Here is a 19,730-nt window from a genome sequence, read left to right on the forward strand (position 1 = left end):
TAAGCTTTGATTTAACGTAACAGCCACAATTATGATATGAACATTGAATTGAATATAAAAATCGGGGGAAAAAATATCAAATCGCAATTAGCATTAAAAAGCTAGTTTATTTTTTGCAGAATATATAGAGACCAATGGTGATGGGAATTGACAACATTTGAAATCGAAAGGTGACAATGACTGTGAATTTAATTAGCATTCTTTTTCTTCTTTTTTTTTCCTAATAAATTAGCATTCTAATTAATGCATAGGTCAGATTATTTTCAATACTTAATGCTGCGTCCCAAAAGGTTGGTGGATCTCCTTATCCAAGCATGTGAGTTTTCTAAGATATTCTTGTAAGTGAGGCCTTGTTCATTTAATTCTTTGGAGTTACGTTCTTTCATTTGCTTCTTTTATTTCTATCTTATATATATATATATATATATATATTGTTATTTTATTTTGGTAAGAATTGTTAGTTATTTACAATATTTATACTACTTATATTAGCTTTGGAACAACAGTAATGATTGTTGCCTAATATAATAATTGCTATACTATCTTTCTCTTTTAGCGCTCTTTTCCGTCTCGCATCATTAATTATAAGAGGAGCAAGTGAAATTCACTTTTTTATATATATAAATTATCATTTAGATATTGAATACAAGTAATTTCAAGTCCTTAATAAGATTTGAATCTTCTTTTAATATCTCAAATGTCGATACACTACAAAACTTTACTGGCCTAACTCTTTGGGTGTTTAGTTTTTTTTTATCTCCGTATGTTCGATTCGGTATAAAGTAATATCGAAATTGCTAGTATAAAATAACACCAAATAGTCGCTGTAGGCATGCAAATTTTATTGAATATAAATTCAATGAAATTATTTGGACCATTTTAAATATATAGTCCAAATATATATATGGGCTAATATAATTGAATTAATTATATTAGTCAAATATATATAGATTTAATAAATGAGTCTTAATCTATTGGGCTAGCCCATTTAATTGGGCTAAACTGATGAGCCCACTTCATTAAGCCCAAGATGACATCTTCCTAGAGGCCCAGTTTGGTGCCACGTGTCAAATGACGTGGCGCACCAAGTCAAACGGAAGAGCCAATAGGATCATGCCACGTGTCAAAATGACAAGGCATGCCAAGTCACACTAAAAGGCCAATGAAATCACGCCACGTGTCCAAGTGACATGTTCTGGCCAATCAAATACGGTCATGTCACACTTCAATTTGATTGGTCGGAAAGAGTTTGTTCTTATCATAATTCTTCCCTTCCACAACTATAAATAGGGGTCTTCATAACTCAGAAAAGACACCAGAAGTTATAACAAGAAGCAAGAAAGAGCTCGTGGATCAAACGCTGCAAATTCCTCCACAAGTTTCAGGCTTCAAGTTCAAGTTCAAAAAATCAAGTGCAAGTTCAAGAACGAAGAACAAATCAAGGTCAAGTTCAAGTAATCAAGTTCAAGCTCAAGAACAAGATCATCGTTCGAGGCAACAAATACATATTCAAGATCAAGCTCAAAGGCCCTTGAATTTATTTACTATAGAAAAGTAGAATCAGAAGATTCATAGAGATTGTAACACTCAAATATTCGAAATAAAATACTACGATTGTTGCGATATTTTTTCGGTCTTGATTTTATTTTCTTGACGCAAATTTATTGTCTACAAATTCTAGCACGCCCAGTGGAACAATCTCTACCTCTCATCTCAACTTTTCAATCACCAAAGTTCAAGAACATTGAAATGGCTTCGAAGAAAATCAACTCCAAATCAACATGCACCAAGGCTGCTACTTCCAGGTTCTATGCTGATGTGGAAAGCATCCTCGATGTCACCTTTGGAAGCTTCGGACCAGTTACGAGGAGCAAAGCAAGCTCTTTAGGACAACAAGCACCCCAAGTGTCGTCCGCATCAACCCCTGTTTTCGGATCTTCATCCTCAAAAGGAGCAAGATCTTCCACAAATGCATCTGAAGGAGGAAGCGATGTTGCTGAAAAGATCAAGAAAACTCTTGCTCTGCTTGACCTCTCCGGCTCCAAGCACTCTGCTGTGAAGTAAGATGATGATGCTTCAAGCGATGGATCCTCTCCACTTACACCAGATAGCATGAGCCAGTCAAGGATCAATCCGTGTGAAAATCCATGCTACTCTCCGTCATCGACGACAATCATGCAAGCCATGGTGACAAACACTTCATCTATGGAGGAGCAGTTGGCAAACTTGACGGAAGCAATCGTTGGCTTGACCAAATGCATGCAAAATCAAGAGGCTAGAATTGACAAGCTAACAGGCAGGGTGAGAATCTTGATGGAAGAAGAATCTACCCATGCACCCGGCAAGCTCCCAGAAGTTCTAGAGAGTGACTCTCCCCAAGACAAGCAACATCCACTAAGGCTATCCCTATCTCATCTGAAGGGATGATTCCAATCGATCAACTGAAGGAGTTCATCGAAGGAACCATTAAGAACAAATATGAAGTTGCTGTCAAATCCTCCCTTACGTATGCAAAGCCGTACACTGCAAGGGTCGATACGTTGAAGATGCCTGCTGGCTATCAACCTCCGAAGTTTCAACAGTTTAATGGTAAAAGTAATCCAAAGCAACATATTGCGCACTTCGTGGAGACGTGCAACAATGCTAGGACTTATGGAGATTACCTCATCAAGCAGTTTGTCCGCTCGCTAAAAGGAAATGCTTTTGACTGGTACACAGACCTCGAGGCTAGATCTATCGACAGCTGGGATCAACTAGAGCAAGAATTCCTCAATCGCTTTTATAACACAAGACGCACGGTGAGTATGATAGAGCTTACAAATACTCGTCAACGAAAGGGGGAACCAGTCATCGACTTTATCAATCGTTGGAGGAACACAAGCCTCAACTACAAAGACAGGCTTAGTGAAGCTTCAGGCATAGAGATGTGCATCCAAGGCATGCATTGGGGATTGCGCTACATCTTGCAAGGTATCAAGCCTAGCGCATTTGAAGAACTTGCAACTCGTGCCCATGACATGGAATTGAGCATGGCCTCCGCTGGAAATAAAAGGCTACCCATCTATGAACCTCGCAATTGAATAACAAACATCAGGAAGTGGAACAAGTTCGTACCCAATTCTGAAAGCAAAGAAGCTATGAATGTCAATACGTCACTTATGAAGTTCACGACGAAGGTGAGCAAGAAGCAGAGTATAAAATCCACTTCTTTTCAAGACAAGCCAAGTGGAAAGTTGACTCTAAAAGAAATGCAGGAAAAAGAGTACCCATTCCTGGATTCTGATGTGCCAGCCATTTTCGAAGAACTCCTCGAGTTAAATCTCATTGAGCTTCCGGAGATGAAGCGATCAAATGAAGCTGGGAAAACAAATGACCCAAACTACTGCAAATATCACTGACTTGTAAGCCACCCTCTGGAGAAGTGCTTTGTCTTCAAGGATAAAGTCATGGATTTGGCTCGCGAAAAGAAGATCTTGCTTGAAGATGAGAAGGCAAGCGCAAACCAAGTCTCTATCACCTTTGGCTCATTCAATCAGGATGACTTATGTGGTTTTAAAGAAAGTAAAGATGAAGAATTACTGGAGAGCGACAAAGCTGAAGTCAATCAACCTAATAATGATGAAGGTTGGACACTGGTGACTCGTCGTAGGCACCACAAAATGAGCCCACGAAAAGAATCAATAGAACAACCGACAAGGAAGATGATGGTAAAAAGACCAATGAAAAAGAATCCAATTAGGCATTTGAAGAAAGCAAAAGTGGAGATGCACCATTCTCAAAAGCCACGAAATCTAGTGACCTTGTAGGAGTTTTTACCAAGTTGGTTCCGCACGAAGATTTCCCATGAGGGCATTGATGCCTCTTATTGCCATGCTGACAAAGGGGAAGAAAAGAGTGATGACCTACCGTTGGCACCATCTTCGGAAAAGCCTATTGAGTCCACTCCTCAAGAAGTTAATGCTTGTGGGGAAAAGGTCACGTTCACAAACAACGATCTTTTGCTAGGTGACACTCCTCATAACCGCCCATTGTACCTGGTTGGCTATATGCGCGATGAAAGGGTAAATCGGATTTTGGTTGATGGAGGATCCTCAGTGAACATTTTGCCAATCCAAACTGTGAAAGAACTTGGTATTCCCATGAATGAACTCTCAGAAAGTCGTGTGATGATCCAAGGATTCAACCAAGGGGGGCAAAGAGCCATAGGTGCGATCAGGCTGAGAATCACTATTGAAGATATGCAATCAAGTGCATGGCTGCATGTGATCGACGCGAAGACTTCATACAATGTTTTGCTTGGGAGGCCTTGGATACATGAGAATAAAGTAGTTCCATCTACCTACCATCAATGTTTAAAATACTACGAGGGTAAAGTCGAGAAGACGGTAGTTGCTGATGATGAGCCATTCACCGAGGCTGAGTCACACTTCGCCGATGCAAAGTTCTACTTGAAGAACTGTATTATGAAGGAGCTGAAAGCTGATGATGGCATGAAAAGCAAGAATAAATAGCCCTCAACTAAAATAGAAGAGGTGACTAATGGTGAAGCCAAAACTGCTAGTAAGGAGGTACAACCCAACGAGAATAAGTCTTATAGAGGGAATGTTACGTCTTATGGCAAGAAAGTGAGTCTGGCACTCTAATATATCCCTAAAAGGAAGAAAGATGAAAGTGAATCATCTAATTGCCAATCCAACATGCTAAAAGAGTTAATGCTTCTGGTCAAACGAATTGAGGCAGTAAAGTCGTCCTCAATGCCACTTTCAGGGTTTTGTAGCCCAAAATCATTTGCAGAATGTGGCACTCCCTACAAAGCGAACAGATGAAGGTTTTGACCCTAACACTTACAAGATATTTGCAAAAGCTGGATACAATCCCAATGAGCCATCAAAGTTAGGGAAGCTCCCATCAGAAGCTGCAACGAGGCAACCACGTGAAGGTTTGGGATACAAGCAACCGTCACCAGTGCGCATCTCAATAAGAAGGGCGAGCAGCAATTATATCACTGTAGAAGATGAATCAGCCACTTCTAACAAGCCTTTTATCTTTGATCGGCTTGGAAAATCACCTGTGAGGACCTCTGTATTTGAAAGATTGGGTCCACTAAAGAAGGGGAACAAGTTCCGGAGAAACTTTCAAAGCATAAAAACACCCGCTTCACCCAAAATCCAGGAGATCTCTAAGGATTTCCAAAGTTTGGTTCCTTCTAGAATGAGGCGACAGACAAAACTGGTGGTTTCATGTGAAGAAGTACTGAAGGTAAAGCCATATACTGTGGTCTATACTAAGGAACGTGACGAAGATGGAGAAAGTGTAGGTTCTTCGTATCATGTCACTGTACAAGGCGAGAATAGTGTTTCGTCTTCGATGGAAGATAATACGGAATTGGAGGATGTTTCACCGTGTTATCACATATCCTTCAATGATGGGGACCATCAAGAAGATGAAGATGCGAAAGATGCTCCACCTGAACTTGAAGAAGGAGTGAAGACGACAGTTGATGCCTTAAAAGAAGTTAACCTTGGCACCGATGAGGAACCAAGACCCACCTACCTAAGTGCTTTACTAGAAGCGAATGAAGAGAGCACTTATATTGAGTTACTCAAAGAATTCAGGGATGTCTTTGCTTGGAGTTACAAAGAGATGCCTGGCTTGGACCCAAAAGTAGCAGTCCATCACCTTGCAGTCAAAAATGGTGCTCACCCTGTTAAACAAGCTCAAAGGCATTTTAGGCCGGACTTGGTTCCCCTGATTGAAACTGAAGTTAACAAGCTCATTGAAGCTGGATTTATTCGGGAAGTTAAATACCCGACATGGGTTTCAAGTATTGTCCCTGTAAGGAAGAAGAATAGCCAGATTCGAGTATGCGTTGACTTCAGGGACCTCAATAATGCATGTCCCAAAGATGAATTCCTGCTTCCTATTCCAGAGCTGATGATCGATGCTACTACTGGTTACGAGGCAATGTCTTTCATGGACGGTTCGTCGGGATATAACCAAATTTGCATGGCACCAAAAGATGAAGAGCTTCCTGCGTTTCGCACCCCCAAAGGTATTTATTGCTACAAGGTAATGCCTTTTGGCTTGAAGAATGCTGGTGCTACTTACCAAAGGGCTATGCATAATATCGATGATCTTCTCCACAAGAATGTTGAATGCTATGTTGACGACTTGGTGGTGAAATCAAGAGAGAAGGGCGACTACATGAAAGACTTGAGGATGGTATTTGAATTGCTCCGGAGGTACCAACTTAGGATGAATCCATTGAAATGTGCCTTTGGAGTTACTTCTGGAAAGTTCCTTGGTTTCATTGTCCGACATCGAGGGATCGAAATTGATCAAGCCAAAGTGGATGCCATTTTGAAAATGCCTGAGCCTCGGGATATCCAATAATTGAAAAGTTTGCAAGGAAAGCTAGCATACCTTAGAAGATTCATATCAAACCTGGCTGGGAGGTGCCAACCGTTTAGTCACCTCATGAATAAAGGCGTTCCTTTCAAGTGGGGCCAAGCTTGTAGCAATGCCTTCGAAAGTATCAAAACCTACTTGATGAAGAATCCAATTTTAGCAGCTCTTATACCTGGAAAGTCGTTGATATTATACATTGCGGCGCAGGAAAGGTCTGTTGGAGCATTGTTGGCCCAAGAAAAATAGTGAGGGGAAAGAAAACTCTCTTTACTACTTGAGCAGGATGATGTCACCAAATGAGCTGAATTATTCGCCAATTGAAAAGTTATGTTTGGCGCTAGTATTCTCAATTCAAAAGTTGAAGCACTACTTTCAAGATCATGTCGTTCGTTTGGTTTCTAGAGCAAATCCCATCAAGTTCGTGATGTCAAAACCTGTCCTTAGTGATCGACTAGCAAGGTGGTACCTCCAGTTTCAACAATTTGAAATCGTGTACATTCCTCAAAAGGCTATAAAAGGACAAGCGTTAGCGGACTTCTTGGCAGATCATCTGATACCTGATGACTGGAAGCTAGCTGATGAACTACATGATGAGGACGCAATGGCCGTTGAAGTTCAACCTCCATGGAAGATGTACTTTGATGCTGCTGCGCATCGTGGGGGAGCCGGGGCTAGTGTAGTATTTGTCACTCCTCAAGGTGAAGTCTTGCCCTACTCCTTCACCTTGACACAACTTTGTTCCAACAATGTTGCTGAATATCAAGCATCAATACTTGGGCTTGAAATGGCTGTTGATATGAAGCAATTGCAATTGCAGGTCTTTGGTGACTCCCAGTTAGTGGTCAATCAGCTTTTGGGTAGTTACGAGGTCAAGAAGCCTGAACTACGCCCATATCATGATTACGCTAAAAAGTTGATGGGGTGGCTCGGTGATGTGACTATTCAGCATGTGCCAAGGAAAGAAAATAAGAAGTCTGATGCTTTAGCTGCTCTAGCTTCATCATTAGCCCTGCCTGACCAAGCGCAAGTTACCGTCTACTAAAAATGGGTAGTACCGCCGCCAAATGAGGCTGAAGGTGAAGAAAATGAACTCAAGCATCTTGTTTCTATTTTTGAAGTTGAGAAAGAAGAATGGCGACAACCTATTATCGACTACTTATGCTATGGGATACTTCCAGAAAATTCGAGGAAAAGGACTGAAATCCGTCGTCGTGCACCTCGCTTCCTTCACTACAAGGATACTCTATACAGAAGGTTATTCGAGGGAGTACTATTGCGATTCCTAGGAGAAGAAGAAGCACTCCAAGCATTGCAAGAGGCACATTCTAGAGTATGTGGGTCACACCAGTCTGGACCAAAGCTCCACTTCCATATAAAAAGGATGGGATATTATTGGCCAACGATGGTAAAAGATTGCTTGGACTATGCCCGAAGATGCAAGGCTTGTCAATTCTATGCGAATTTTATTCATCAACCTCCTAAAGTGTTGCACCTGACTATTGCATCCTAGCCATTTGACGCTTGGGGATTGGATGTTGTTGGACCACTGCCAAAGTCCTCTGGTGGCCACCTATACATCTTGGCTGCAACTGATTACTTCTCAAAATGGGCTGAAGTCGTTGCTCTTAAAGAGGTAAAAAAGGAAAATGTTGCAAGTTTCATCTGAGTAAACATCATCTATCGCTTTGGCATTCCCCATTACATAATAACAGATAATGGCAAGCCGTTCGACAACAGGCTGATGAATAAGATTTGTGAGCTCTTTGGCTTCAAGCAACATAACTCGTCGATGTACAATGCTGACGCCAATGGTCTAGCTGAGGCATTCAACAAAACTATATGCAACTTGTTAAAGAAAGTCGTCTACAAATCCAAACGAGATTGGAATGAACGTATGGAAGAAGCTCTATGGGCATATAGAACGACTCATCGCACGCCAACACAGGCGACTCCTTATTCACTCGTTTATGGAGTCGAAGCCATCTTGCCACTTGAGCGTCAAATACCTTCGTTACGACTGGCTATTCAAGAAGGGATAACCGATGAAGAAAATGCTCGACTTCGATTAGCAGAGTTGGAAGCTCTTGATGAAAAGAGATTGGAAGCTCAACAGAGTCTTGAATGTTATCAAGCTCGATTGTCTCGCGCCTTCAATAAAAGAGTTCGTCCGAGATTCTTTCAAGTAGGAGATCAAGTCCTTGCCATACGAAGACCCATAATTACTTCCCATAAACCTGTAGGGAAGTTCACTTCAAAATGGGATGGGTCATATGTCGTATAAGAAGCTTACTCAAGTGAGGCTTACAAGCTGGTTGATGCAAATGGTATGACGATCGGCCCTATCAATGGCAAGTTTTTGAAGAAGTATTATCCTTGAAGTTGCAACGCTCCTCGACGTACGAGCCTAAACTGCAAGTCATGATGCTCCTCGACGTACGAGCCTAAACTGCAAGTCATGACGCTCCTCGACGTACGAGCCTAAACTGCAAGTCATGACGCTCTTTGACGCACGAGCCTAAACTACATGTCGCCACACTCCTGGCCCGCAAGAGTATAAACTGTGTACGGCCCCAAAAAAAAATCTACCCAGTCTGAATTACGGTATGACTTGATCCTCTTCACCGAGGTACGTAGGCAGCTTAGAGTTTCAATCTAAGTTTAGTCGCATAAGTTCAAAAGATACATATTGCCCCAATTGTTGTCCGAGTGAAGTATGGAGGAATGCAAAATCAAGCTGAAATGCCATCCTCTTGCTGAACTTTGATCTCATTTGATTTTAAAGGAGCAACCCTCCATAGTAAATTGATATCTTCAAGTTTGTTGGTATTCAAGTTGAAGTCCCCAAGTTGAAATCTTCAACTTTGTCGGTTTTCAAGTTGAAATCTTCAAATTCGCCGATCTTCGAGTTGAAATATTTAGGCACTCCAAGCCTCAAAATTGAAGTCTTCAAGTCCGTCGGTCTACAAGTTGAAGTCTTCAAATTCGTCGATCTTCAAGTTGAAATATTTAGGCCTTCCAAGTCTTAAAGTTGAAGTCTTCAAGTCCGTCGGTTTTCAAGTTGAAATCTTCAAATTCGCCGATCTCTAAGTTGAAATATTTAGGCCCTCCAAGTCTCAAAGTTGAAGTCTTCAAGTTCGTCGGTCTTCAAGTTTCAGTCTTCAAATTCGCCGGTCTTAAAGTTAAAACATTTAAGCCCCCAAGTTAAAGTCTTCAAGTTCATCGGTCTTCAAGTTTCAGTCTTCAAATTCGCCGATCTTAAAGTTGAATTGTTTAAGCCCTCCGAATCTTCGAGTTGAAGTCTGCAAAGTCCGCTAAATCTTCAAAGTTTTCCAAGTGTTCAAGTCGATGTCATCTTCAAGTTGAAGCTTTGTAACTTTCCAATCTTAAGGTAGACATATAAGTCCCTTCGCACCTTAAGTTGGCATTTTCGTGAGTTTGTCCTTAAAAGGAACTATAACTTTCCAATCTTAAGGTGGACATATGAGTCCCTTTGCACCTTAAGTTGGTCTCGCCGATAGTCGATCCATTTTGAGAGTAATCTCTCCAAGAATTGGGCCACATTGAGAGTAATCTCTCCAAGAATCGGGCCATTTTGAGAGTAATCTCTCCAAGAATCGGGCCATTTTGAGAGTAATCTCTCCAAGAATCGGACCACATTGAGAGTAATCTCTCCAAGAATCGGGCTATTTTGCGAGTAATCTCTCCAAGAATTGGGTCACATCGAGAGTAATCTCTCCAAGAATCGGGCCATTTTGAGAGTAATCTCTCCGGTAGTCGGGCCATGAAAGTAATCCCTCCGATATTTGGGCAAGGATGAGTACCCATCCCCTCACACCCCAAGATTATCTTCTTCATGTGTGGATCATCTTGTTGAACGAGAACATATCTTTATCACTTGACCTACAAAAAAAAACGATGAAAAATACACAGAAGAAAAATTATTTGGATTGCCTCCTACTAGTGAAAACACGTAGCCAAGGCAACTTGTAGATGCTACAATTCGATGCTTAATAAACACATGGGCATGGGGTTTATATAGATCTTCAATGAAGCTGATTGGGAAGCGAGATTTCGATGTGGGAATAGCTTAAATCAGTTATTAAAAAGAACTGGGATTGCTAAGGCGGCAGTACAACTGTACGGGATCTACTTGGTTAACTCCAATTTTAATATTACTTGGCTCTTCTTCAAGTTCAAGTAGGAATTGAACTTGTCGACGCAAATTCAAGTTCAAGTATGAGACAAATTTATTGTCGACACAAATTGTTCAGCTGTTTGTTTGGTTTCGTATAAGAATCATAAATTTCACAAGATTCAAGTTATAGTGTTCACGGTCTCCTAATCATATGGGAATATGTGGTATGATGATGTCTCCTACGTGGATTTTCATGGAAGTTTGTGAACAAGAATTAGGATGTTTAATATATGGTGCTAATGTTAAGTAAAATTTCAAATAATGTAAAAGATGTTGACCTACATGCTCATATTTGTCATTTCATAGATATTGTGAAATGCAAATAGATCACTTTAATAAGTTTTAGGAATATTCATAACAAAATAAATACTATGTTAATACTTCAACCCTAGCCTTTTGGAGTTGGATACGTCTAAACCAGTCGAGCCTTGAAGTAGGGGGCATTTGTAGGCATGCAAATTTTATTGAATATAAATTCAATGAAATTATTTGGACCATTTTAAATATATAGTCCAAATATATATATGGGCTAATATAATTGAATTAATTATATTAGTCATATATATATAGATTTAATAAATGAGTCTTAATCTATTGGGCTAGCCCATTTAATTGGGCTAAACTGATGAGCCCACTTCATTAAGCCAAAGATGACATCTTCCTAGAGGCCCAGTTTGGTGCCACGTGTCAAATGACGTGGCGCACCAAGTCAAACGGAAGAGCCAATAGGATCATGTCACGTGTCAAAATGACAAGGCATGCCAAGTCACACAAAAAGGCCAATGAAATCACGCCACGTGTCCAAGTGACATGTTCTGGCCAATCAAATACGGCCATGTCACACTTCAATTTGATTGGTCGGAAAGAGTTTGTTCTTATCATAACTCTTCTCTTCCACAACTATAAATAGGGGTCTTCATAACTCAGAAAAGACACCATAAGTTATAACAAGAAGCAAGAAAGAGCTCGTGGATCAAACGCTGCAAATTCCTCCACAAGTTTCAGGCTTCAAGTTCAAGTTCAAAAAATCAAGTGCAAGTTCAAGAACGAAGAACAAATCAAGGTCAAGTTCAAGTAATCAAGTTCAAGCTCAAGAACAAGATCATCGTTCGAGGCAACAAATACATATTCAAGATCAAGCTCAAAGGCCCTTGAATTTATTTACTATAGAAAAGTAGAATCAGAGGATTCATAGAGATTGTAACACTCAAATATTCGAAATAAAATACTACGATTGTTGCAATATTTTTTCGGTCTTGATTTTATTTTTTTGACGCAAATGTATTGTCTACAGTCGCATAAAATAATGCCGAATTTTCCTAATTTGGGTAACTAACAACAGTGTTTCACAGGAAAATATTATCATAAAAGACAAAAATATATTATCATAGGATGAGCTAGAGATATCTTTTGTTGAGGCAATTTAAGATGTTTCAAAACATCTGCTTCATTGCTCGTCTTTATAACTTAGACAGTCAATATTTGGGCCGATACGGATGGGCTAATATTCTTGTCTATCAATGAACGGTGGATTTACACAAATAGCCCCTTTTTCAGGCCATATGCTGGTCAATAGTCATCTTAATCAAGTCAAACTGATAAAACTAAATGGGAACTTTACACCGTATACCCCTCTAAAGACCCCTTGCCTTAACACTATATACTTCAGTTATAAAATTACATATAGTACACATTAATTAATAAATTCATATATTCAATTAGTCAAAGGACAATAACTACCTTGCAAATTTGTCGCCTAAACTAAAGGAAATTAAATATACGAAGCAAATTCAAAATCTTACTACATCCATTTTAAACTTGGACATAAAATTAAAGAATAAAAAAATATTATCCATTAAATTAAATAATTTTTTATTATTATGGGAACCTTTGTCCTTATTTTTTTGTATACAATAAAAATTATACAGTAAACTAGTCATTGTATACTATTAAAGTATGTTAATATTCCAATTAAAACAATATATACACAATAAATAAAATAAAAGTATGTTTGATTTAAATATTATATTCAAATTAGAATACTGCGCTATATTTAATTTGAATATTGTATTCCAAATTAGAATATTGTGGTATATTTAGTTTGAATACTGTATTTCAAATTAGAATTTTGTGATATGTTTGATTTTGAACATTGTATTCTTTATTAGAATATTATGGTATGATGGTTTGAATACTATATTCTTCATTAATCTATTGTAATTTATTATGTTTAATTTGGTTTAAATAATATATCCCACATTAAAATATTGTGGTATGTTTTGTTTGAATATTGTATTCTATTAGAAAATTGTGGTATGTTTAGTTTGAATATTATATTTCAAATTAGAATATTATTGCATGTTTGATTTGAATATTGTATTTTTCATTAGAATATTGTGGTGTATATATTAGTTTGAATACTAGTATATTCTAATATTTCTATTAGTTTTAATATTAGTATATTCTAATATTTCTTTTAGTTTAGATATTGTATCCCGAATTAAAATATTTTTACGTTATTTTAACTTTTATTTTGATTACATAGATACAACAACAACAACAACAACAACAACAACAACAACAACAACAACAACAACAACAACAACAATAACAACAACAACAACCCAGTATAATCCCACTTAGTGGGGTCTGGGGAGGGTAGTGTGTACGCAGACCTTACCCCTACCCTGGGGTAGAGAGGCTGTTTCCAAATAGACCCCCGGCATCCTTCCCTCCAAGAACTTCCCACCTTGCTCTTGGGGAGACTCGAACTCACAACCTCTTGGTTGGAAGTGGAGGTTGCTTACCATCAGAGCAGCCCCTCTTGTACTTTTAGAAAGATAGAAGAGAAAAATAAAAAAAAATGTAAAGAAGTATTGTCTTGTACATAATAACTGCTCCATTTTCATATTCTTCTTCCTTCTGCGTCCCCATATCATAAACAAGAATAGACAAGGTTGTTTATCTAGAACAAGAGAAATTATTAGGGTTCGATTTTTTTTGGTGAAAATGTATAATTCTAATTTCGTGGGATGATGGAGTATTCTAAGGAATTTATTAAGTTGGAGTGAAAGATAATCTAATCCCTTAAAAGGTGGGATATATTTAATGGCATATAATGATATTAAAGATTTAAGAAGTAATTAAAGTTTTATAAAGTAGGTATAGAATGTAAAATAAATATTTTAAAGTATATGGAGTTAACAGGCATTTTTAATGGGTAGACCACGTAGATTAATCTACACGGTATGCCCACAAGAAATGCTAGTTAACTCCATATACCTTTGAAATATTTATTTTACTTTGTATACCTATTTTCTAAAAGTTTATTACTTTTTAAACTTTTAATATCATTATATGCCATTAAATAAATCTCACCTTTTAAGGAACTAAATTATCTCTCACTCCAACTTAATAAATCCCTTAAAATACTCCATCATCCCATGTTTTAAGGAATTGAAATTATACATGTTCACCAAAAAGTTCACCCGAGTAATATCTCTATGAAGTCCTCCATAATCGTTTTCTTCTCTTTCATCTATGTAATCAAAAGAAAAATAAAATAACGTGACAATGTTCTAATTTGGGATTTAATATATAAACTAAAATAAAATATTAGAATATGCTATTCAAACCAATACACCACAATATCCTAATAAAAAATACATTATTCAAATCAAACAACGATGATATTCCAATTTGGAATATTCAAATCAAACATAATACAATATTCTAATTTGGAATATAATATTCAAATCAAACATACCACAATATTCTAATTTAGAATACAGTATTCAAACCAGATTTTTCCAAATTAAAAAATTATAGAATATTTGGTTTGTATATTGTATTCCAAACTAAAATATTATTTGAATATTGTATTCCAAATTAGAATATTATAGTATGTTCTGTTTGAATATAGTGTTCCAAATTAGAATATTATGGCATATTTGTTTGAATAATATATTCTAAACTAGAATATTGTAATATGCTTGGTTTAGATAGCATACTTGTCATTAGAACATTGTGATATATTCGATTTGAATTGTATTTCAAATTAGAATATTATGGTATTTTCAAAATATATTGGAAGATTTGAAAGTATAGAATATACAATATCAAAAATAAAGTTCTGATGGAAAATAGGAATATGGTTTAATTAGGGGAGATGTGAATCTCAAAATTCATTGAGTACAGGTTTCAATAATTACAACTACATTTAAGGGATATTATTCCCTTATTAATAGTGGTTGTTATACACATAAGATTCTCTATCAAATTATACGTTGTAATTTCTTTATAGGTATATGGTGTAACTTTCATAATTAAGGTATAATCCGTCGTTTTTGTTCAAGAACAAACCCTAATTTCTGGCGAATCCGTCGTTCACCGAAAGCCGGTAGTGAAAAGGGTTCCCAAATAGGTCGTTGGCTCAGACAGTGTTGAAAAGGAAGATCAGGGTTCCCAAATTACGTTGTTTCTTCAAGGATACAAGGAAGAAAGTATTATACAGAAACGTATCACTTCAGATTCTTATAAGGCTTTCATAGACTAATAGGTCCACTTTGGTAAACGTCAATCCCAATCTGACCGAGATAAGTTGCTTGAGAAATCTTTGAAAACGCGCCGCCTTGGTCTGGCGATGGTGCTAGAGCCGTTCAGAATGATCCACAAAAATACTATTGTATAATTTTGTTGAAATCTGAAGACATTACCAGTGAATTTGACGGCAACTTGGCAAGGTGGATCTGCGATTGCCTATAATATATAAGAAATTAGACAATTAGATCTGAACGACGGCCAGAATAATAATTCAATCAAACCACAAAAAATTGAGAAAAGAATTACAGGAACAGATCCGAAAACATTCTGATTATCAATTACGGTGTAATGACATTCGGATGGGTGCAGTTGAAGATGGCGAATTGATAAAGAGGAAACTTACTACTTTCATTATTGAATAGCGTATCAAACTAGAGAGAGAAAGAAAATAGTGTAACAGAATAGCGTATTTAGTGGCTTAGGGGTAGGAAGTAACCAAAATTAAATATTTTGCTATAAACATTAAAAGGTATCTATAGAATATAATTTTTTTTGAATGGTATTTATTTAAAATAAATAAGGTGTTAACCTTTGCTAGGGGGTAAAAATTCCTTAAATAAAACTAGAAGAATGGTGGCCCGTGCCAACATACTAATATTAATGTGAAGAATTAACTCAAATAGCTAAAATAATACGACCAATACAGCTTAGTGATATTTTTCAGAGTTATTTTAAGGTAGTATTAATAATAATACAGCTAAAATAATTAACTACACTTGGCCAAAAAACTGTATATTAAATATGTGCAGAAATGACCTCTTTTTGAAGACGGACGAAGTAGAGTACAATATGTGCTAAAGGCACAACTATGTTGATTAAATAAAGTATCCAAGACTATTGGGCATGTCTGCATTTTCGAACTCATCACAACCTGAATTCAACAGTTCCTATGAGGAAGAGCTATAGCTCTCAGCTTAGTAGCCAACATTTTGCCATTCCAAAAACCACAACATAGGGAGAAGTTTTAGAATACCTTCAAAAGGCAAGGGAGCAGATGATGCTCCAATTAGAATGTATAATCGTCTTGTTTACTCAGACTTGAGACGATGTAAGAGAGGATAAACTTTTTAAAGTGTTCTTAAATGCTTGAATTATCAGATTAATCAAAGAGCAGAAGCATGCAATTGACTTAACCTTTGTACTCTAGAAAGGGACAACCTTTCTCAGCATTTTTTCCAAATTCCAGAATATGAAGTGTTGTAATAGGTTCAGTACCCTAAGTAAATATCCTCTCTTGTTGTCTTTTTTTCTTTTCCTAACTAATATTAGGTTAATAATATATCTCTTAAGTGTTGCATATTTTTTTTCAAACATATTCTGGTATTCATAGACTTAATCATATGGATGTGAAATATTTCCCAACCTAAGAAGCAGAGTGCGCTGTACAGAATTTGATACGCTATTTGGTTTGGCAAAGCATTACTTTTAATCACATAAAGGTTACTTTTGAGCAGCGATTCTGAGCTTATGCATATATACCATATTTGAAAACTTAACATATATAAAGTTCTCATTACTGAAATATCTAACTTTAGTTCCATTAATAGGATTATGAACTTAACACATGTGTGTGCCTAAAAAATTAAACACATTCTCAAGTACCAATCTCTTTGCATTAAAGTTTTGCATCGAATACCAAAATGAAGCAACAAAATTCAATGGAAATAGCAACAGCAAAACCTGCAACTCAATTGATACCAACAACTGAAAACTCTTCAACTACCAAGACACCTCTATTAGTTAATCAGTAAACCATTATTAAAGTTGTTGATGTTTTTCTGCGGATTACTTGCTCGTTGGCTCTAACAGTGCAACACCCTCATTTTTTTCTTCAACTTCTCATCATCAAGTGTAACTAAATAGAAATTATATTTCCGAACTGAAATTTAAATTGGATCAAAAGTACTTGGAATGAATTGAAAAATTGACAAAGTGACCAAGATTACCTCCGGTGCTTTCACCAATACTGAATAGCGCAGCTTCTGGGATTTTTCACCTTTTCACTCTTGGCCTCCTATGAGATCTCAACATTTTTTAAACTCTATCTGAGTACAGAAAATCCTGTTGTATGTGCAAGACAACAAAGACCTGTTGCTTTATATAGCCATTATTGGAGAAATGAACACATAGCGAATAGAAGTTTCTTCACTTATAACAAATAAAAAAATTCCAGATGATAATTTAATTTTTATACTTGAGAGTGTCCCAGAGAAGAACTTGTTTACACCAGGCATGTCAAATTGTTAAAATTCCTCAATTTGATGAGAAAATTTCTTCCGGTCCAAAGATCATTTTAGATAGGTTCTGAAACATAATTAAGATAGTAAGCAAAGCCAATTAGAAATCAGTAATGCAGCATATACAACTTAGCTTCGTGATATTACCCATATGCATCTGGCACTGGTTTCTTGCTTATAAGGAAGTTGGATTACTTAATCAAATCTTTCATTAAAAAGAAGGCCATCTTTTATTCTATTCTCTATAAAAGATGCAGATACAGGGAGTAACGAAAATTTACATAAAAATTGTTTCTGTTGAACATAATTTAAAAGAAAATGGATTGTTAGTAAATCTAAAACATTGAGGTACCAATTACTTTCAAAATCAGCGTAACTGTCGTCCTTATTTCTTAATGACTGATCACCATCACTACAAAGCGCCTTTGTACCCTGCATCAAGTCATTACCAATAGAAAATAACTTAAAGTTATTCCAAGACAGAGCAATCTAAGAAATCATGATTTTTGCATAATGTTCCATAATCTGTTGTGCCGGAAAAAGGAAAGAACAAAGAACATTTTGCATGATTTTTGCAGTCTTAAATACTCCTTAACTTCAAAGAAGAAAAGTAGAACAACCAACCAAAGAACAAAGTAAAGTAAAAATATTGAGTGTGAATGAACAATAACAAAGATCCCATATTGTTGACCAAATCAAAGAAAATAGAACATCAATAAGAGGTAATTAACAATCATAACTTGCATCTTTAGTTTGTGCAAGACGGTAAGAGCCAACATAAGGCTTGAATTGTAGCCCCAGAGGTTAGATAAATTGACTTTCTTCTGGAAAAGTCCTTGCTCAGCTAGCCACTCCTTGAGATTTCTCTGTTGCAGCCCAAATAGGATAAAGACAACAGAATAGTCCGAATAAGATGACTCAGACATATATCATAATTCATCAAACACATGGGTAATAACAAACATTTTTATACCTTAAATTTTCCATTGGTAACGAACACAAAATTCGTCAAAGAGACATATATAATGCATGTGTAAATCAGGTAAAATTACCAACATGTACATAAGAATTCAAGCAAAAAATCATGTTTACAAAAAAAAGAATTGAAAATTAACATTACCAATAACAATAGTGCAAGTTATTGGTAAGACTTATTTGTACTGATATCATTGGTGATTCAATTTATTTACCCTCACTTCAATTTCCGCTTTACTTCCACTTCTGATTCTTCTCATTTGTTTTTTAGTCCGTCCTTTCTCTTTCTCTTTCTCTGCCAGTTTGACATTTTGATATCTTCTTTGTTATTCATTCTCTCAGCAAAAAGTTATTAATTTCCCTAAATTGGTTTGCACTTCTGGATCGCACCTGATCTCAACCTCTAACTCCTTCCCCGTGTTCTCTTTGAGCAAGGAGTCGTTCTCCTTATCCAATATGAAACCTTTTCGATCAGGATAAGGAGATATTACTTCTGTCAAGTTAGGTTTATCTCTTTCATGTGCATCCCACATGCTTAAGTCTATTCGTATTTGTGGTTCACTGGGATGGACCTGGTTGATGTCTGAGTTACCTTGTCAGTCTTCAAAACTAACATTTACTTGGGCCAACATGTTGGATCGGGTCGTATGATCTCGGCATGATTTGCGCATGATTGAATTGATTGCTTTAAAATTTATAATAAATAATATTTCCTCATTGGCCTGAGATAAGCTGTTAAAAGATGAGAAATGAATTTGGAGATTTCTTAATTTTAAAAGAATTGTTTACTTACTTCAAAATAATGAGCTTACAGCCGTTATATATATATATATAACTCATGTTTAAATTATATCATTGACATTTTATTATAGCCTATAGTAAGTGTCAGGAGTCGACCCTCGTCACTACTTCTTCGAGGTTAGACGGGATACTTACTGGGTATGCGTTGTTTTCATTCTCATACTACACTTGCTGTACATATTGTTGTACAGGCATATGTATGTCTAGTGGTGTTGTGGGTGCAGCGGCGTGGTTGATGCAGGGACTTAAGTGAGTTGTATCTTATGTTACGATCCGCAGTCAGCAGAGTCTCCTTTGGAGTATTAGATTTTTCTCTCCTGTCCTACGTTGTATTCCGGAAAGATGATTTATTTTATTTTATTCTTCATAGTTGATACTCATGCACTTGTGACACCGAGTTTTGGGGTGAGTATGGATTGTTCATTATTGGAAATTGTTAAAAACATTATTATTTACTCTGTAAATTATTTCTTATTATTTAATTGAAGGAAAAATTTATGATTCCAAAGTAC

General features: G+C 36.7%; 1 protein-coding gene and 1 long non-coding RNA gene across 8 annotated transcripts; one reads left to right on the top strand and one right to left on the bottom strand.

The window, feature by feature from the left end:
* Positions 1 to 2,423: 2,423 nt before the first annotated feature.
* On the top strand, positions 2,424 to 10,609 carry LOC138889893 (uncharacterized). Its single transcript, XM_070173236.1, has 8 exons — positions 2,424 to 2,937; positions 5,930 to 6,177; positions 6,767 to 7,106; positions 7,461 to 7,738; positions 7,919 to 8,063; positions 8,121 to 8,320; positions 8,649 to 8,732; positions 10,448 to 10,609. Exons 1-8 carry the CDS (start codon positions 2,424 to 2,426, stop codon positions 10,607 to 10,609), a joined length of 1,971 nt encoding a protein of 656 aa, XP_070029337.1.
* A 4,404-nt stretch (positions 10,610 to 15,013) lies between these two features.
* LOC104233842 (uncharacterized) lies at positions 15,014 to 18,632 on the bottom strand. Of its 7 annotated transcripts, none has more exons than XR_712738.2 (3): positions 18,563 to 18,632; positions 17,152 to 18,308; positions 15,014 to 15,361 (listed from the first exon to the last, which is right to left on the bottom strand). It is a non-coding gene; the product is annotated as an uncharacterized lncRNA (long non-coding RNA). The 7 variants fall into 7 exon arrangements; XR_712743.2 differs by lacking the exon at positions 18,563 to 18,632 and having other exon boundaries at positions 17,152 to 17,509; positions 17,795 to 18,543; XR_712740.2 differs by lacking the exon at positions 18,563 to 18,632 and having other exon boundaries at positions 17,152 to 17,509; positions 17,802 to 18,540.
* Positions 18,633 to 19,730: the final 1,098 nt, after the last annotated feature.

Source organism: Nicotiana sylvestris, chromosome 4 (genome assembly GCF_000393655.2).
Source record: "Nicotiana sylvestris chromosome 4, ASM39365v2, whole genome shotgun sequence".
NCBI classification, from domain to species: Eukaryota; Viridiplantae; Streptophyta; class Magnoliopsida; order Solanales; family Solanaceae; genus Nicotiana; species Nicotiana sylvestris.

What these genes read in the sequence shown, in the direction of transcription:
- LOC138889893 (XM_070173236.1), top strand. Translation starts at nt 2,424, where the DNA reads ATGATTCCAATCGATCAACTGAAGGAGTTCATCGAAGGAACCATTAAG. An exon ending in GCTATGTTGACGACTTGGTG is followed by an intron (nt 6,178 to 6,766) that starts GTGAAATCAAGA and finishes TCAATTCAAAAG; the next exon opens with TTGAAGCACTACTTTCAAGA. An exon ending in AGTATTTGTCACTCCTCAAG is followed by an intron (nt 7,107 to 7,460) that starts GTGAAGTCTTGC and finishes AAAAATGGGTAG; the next exon opens with TACCGCCGCCAAATGAGGCT.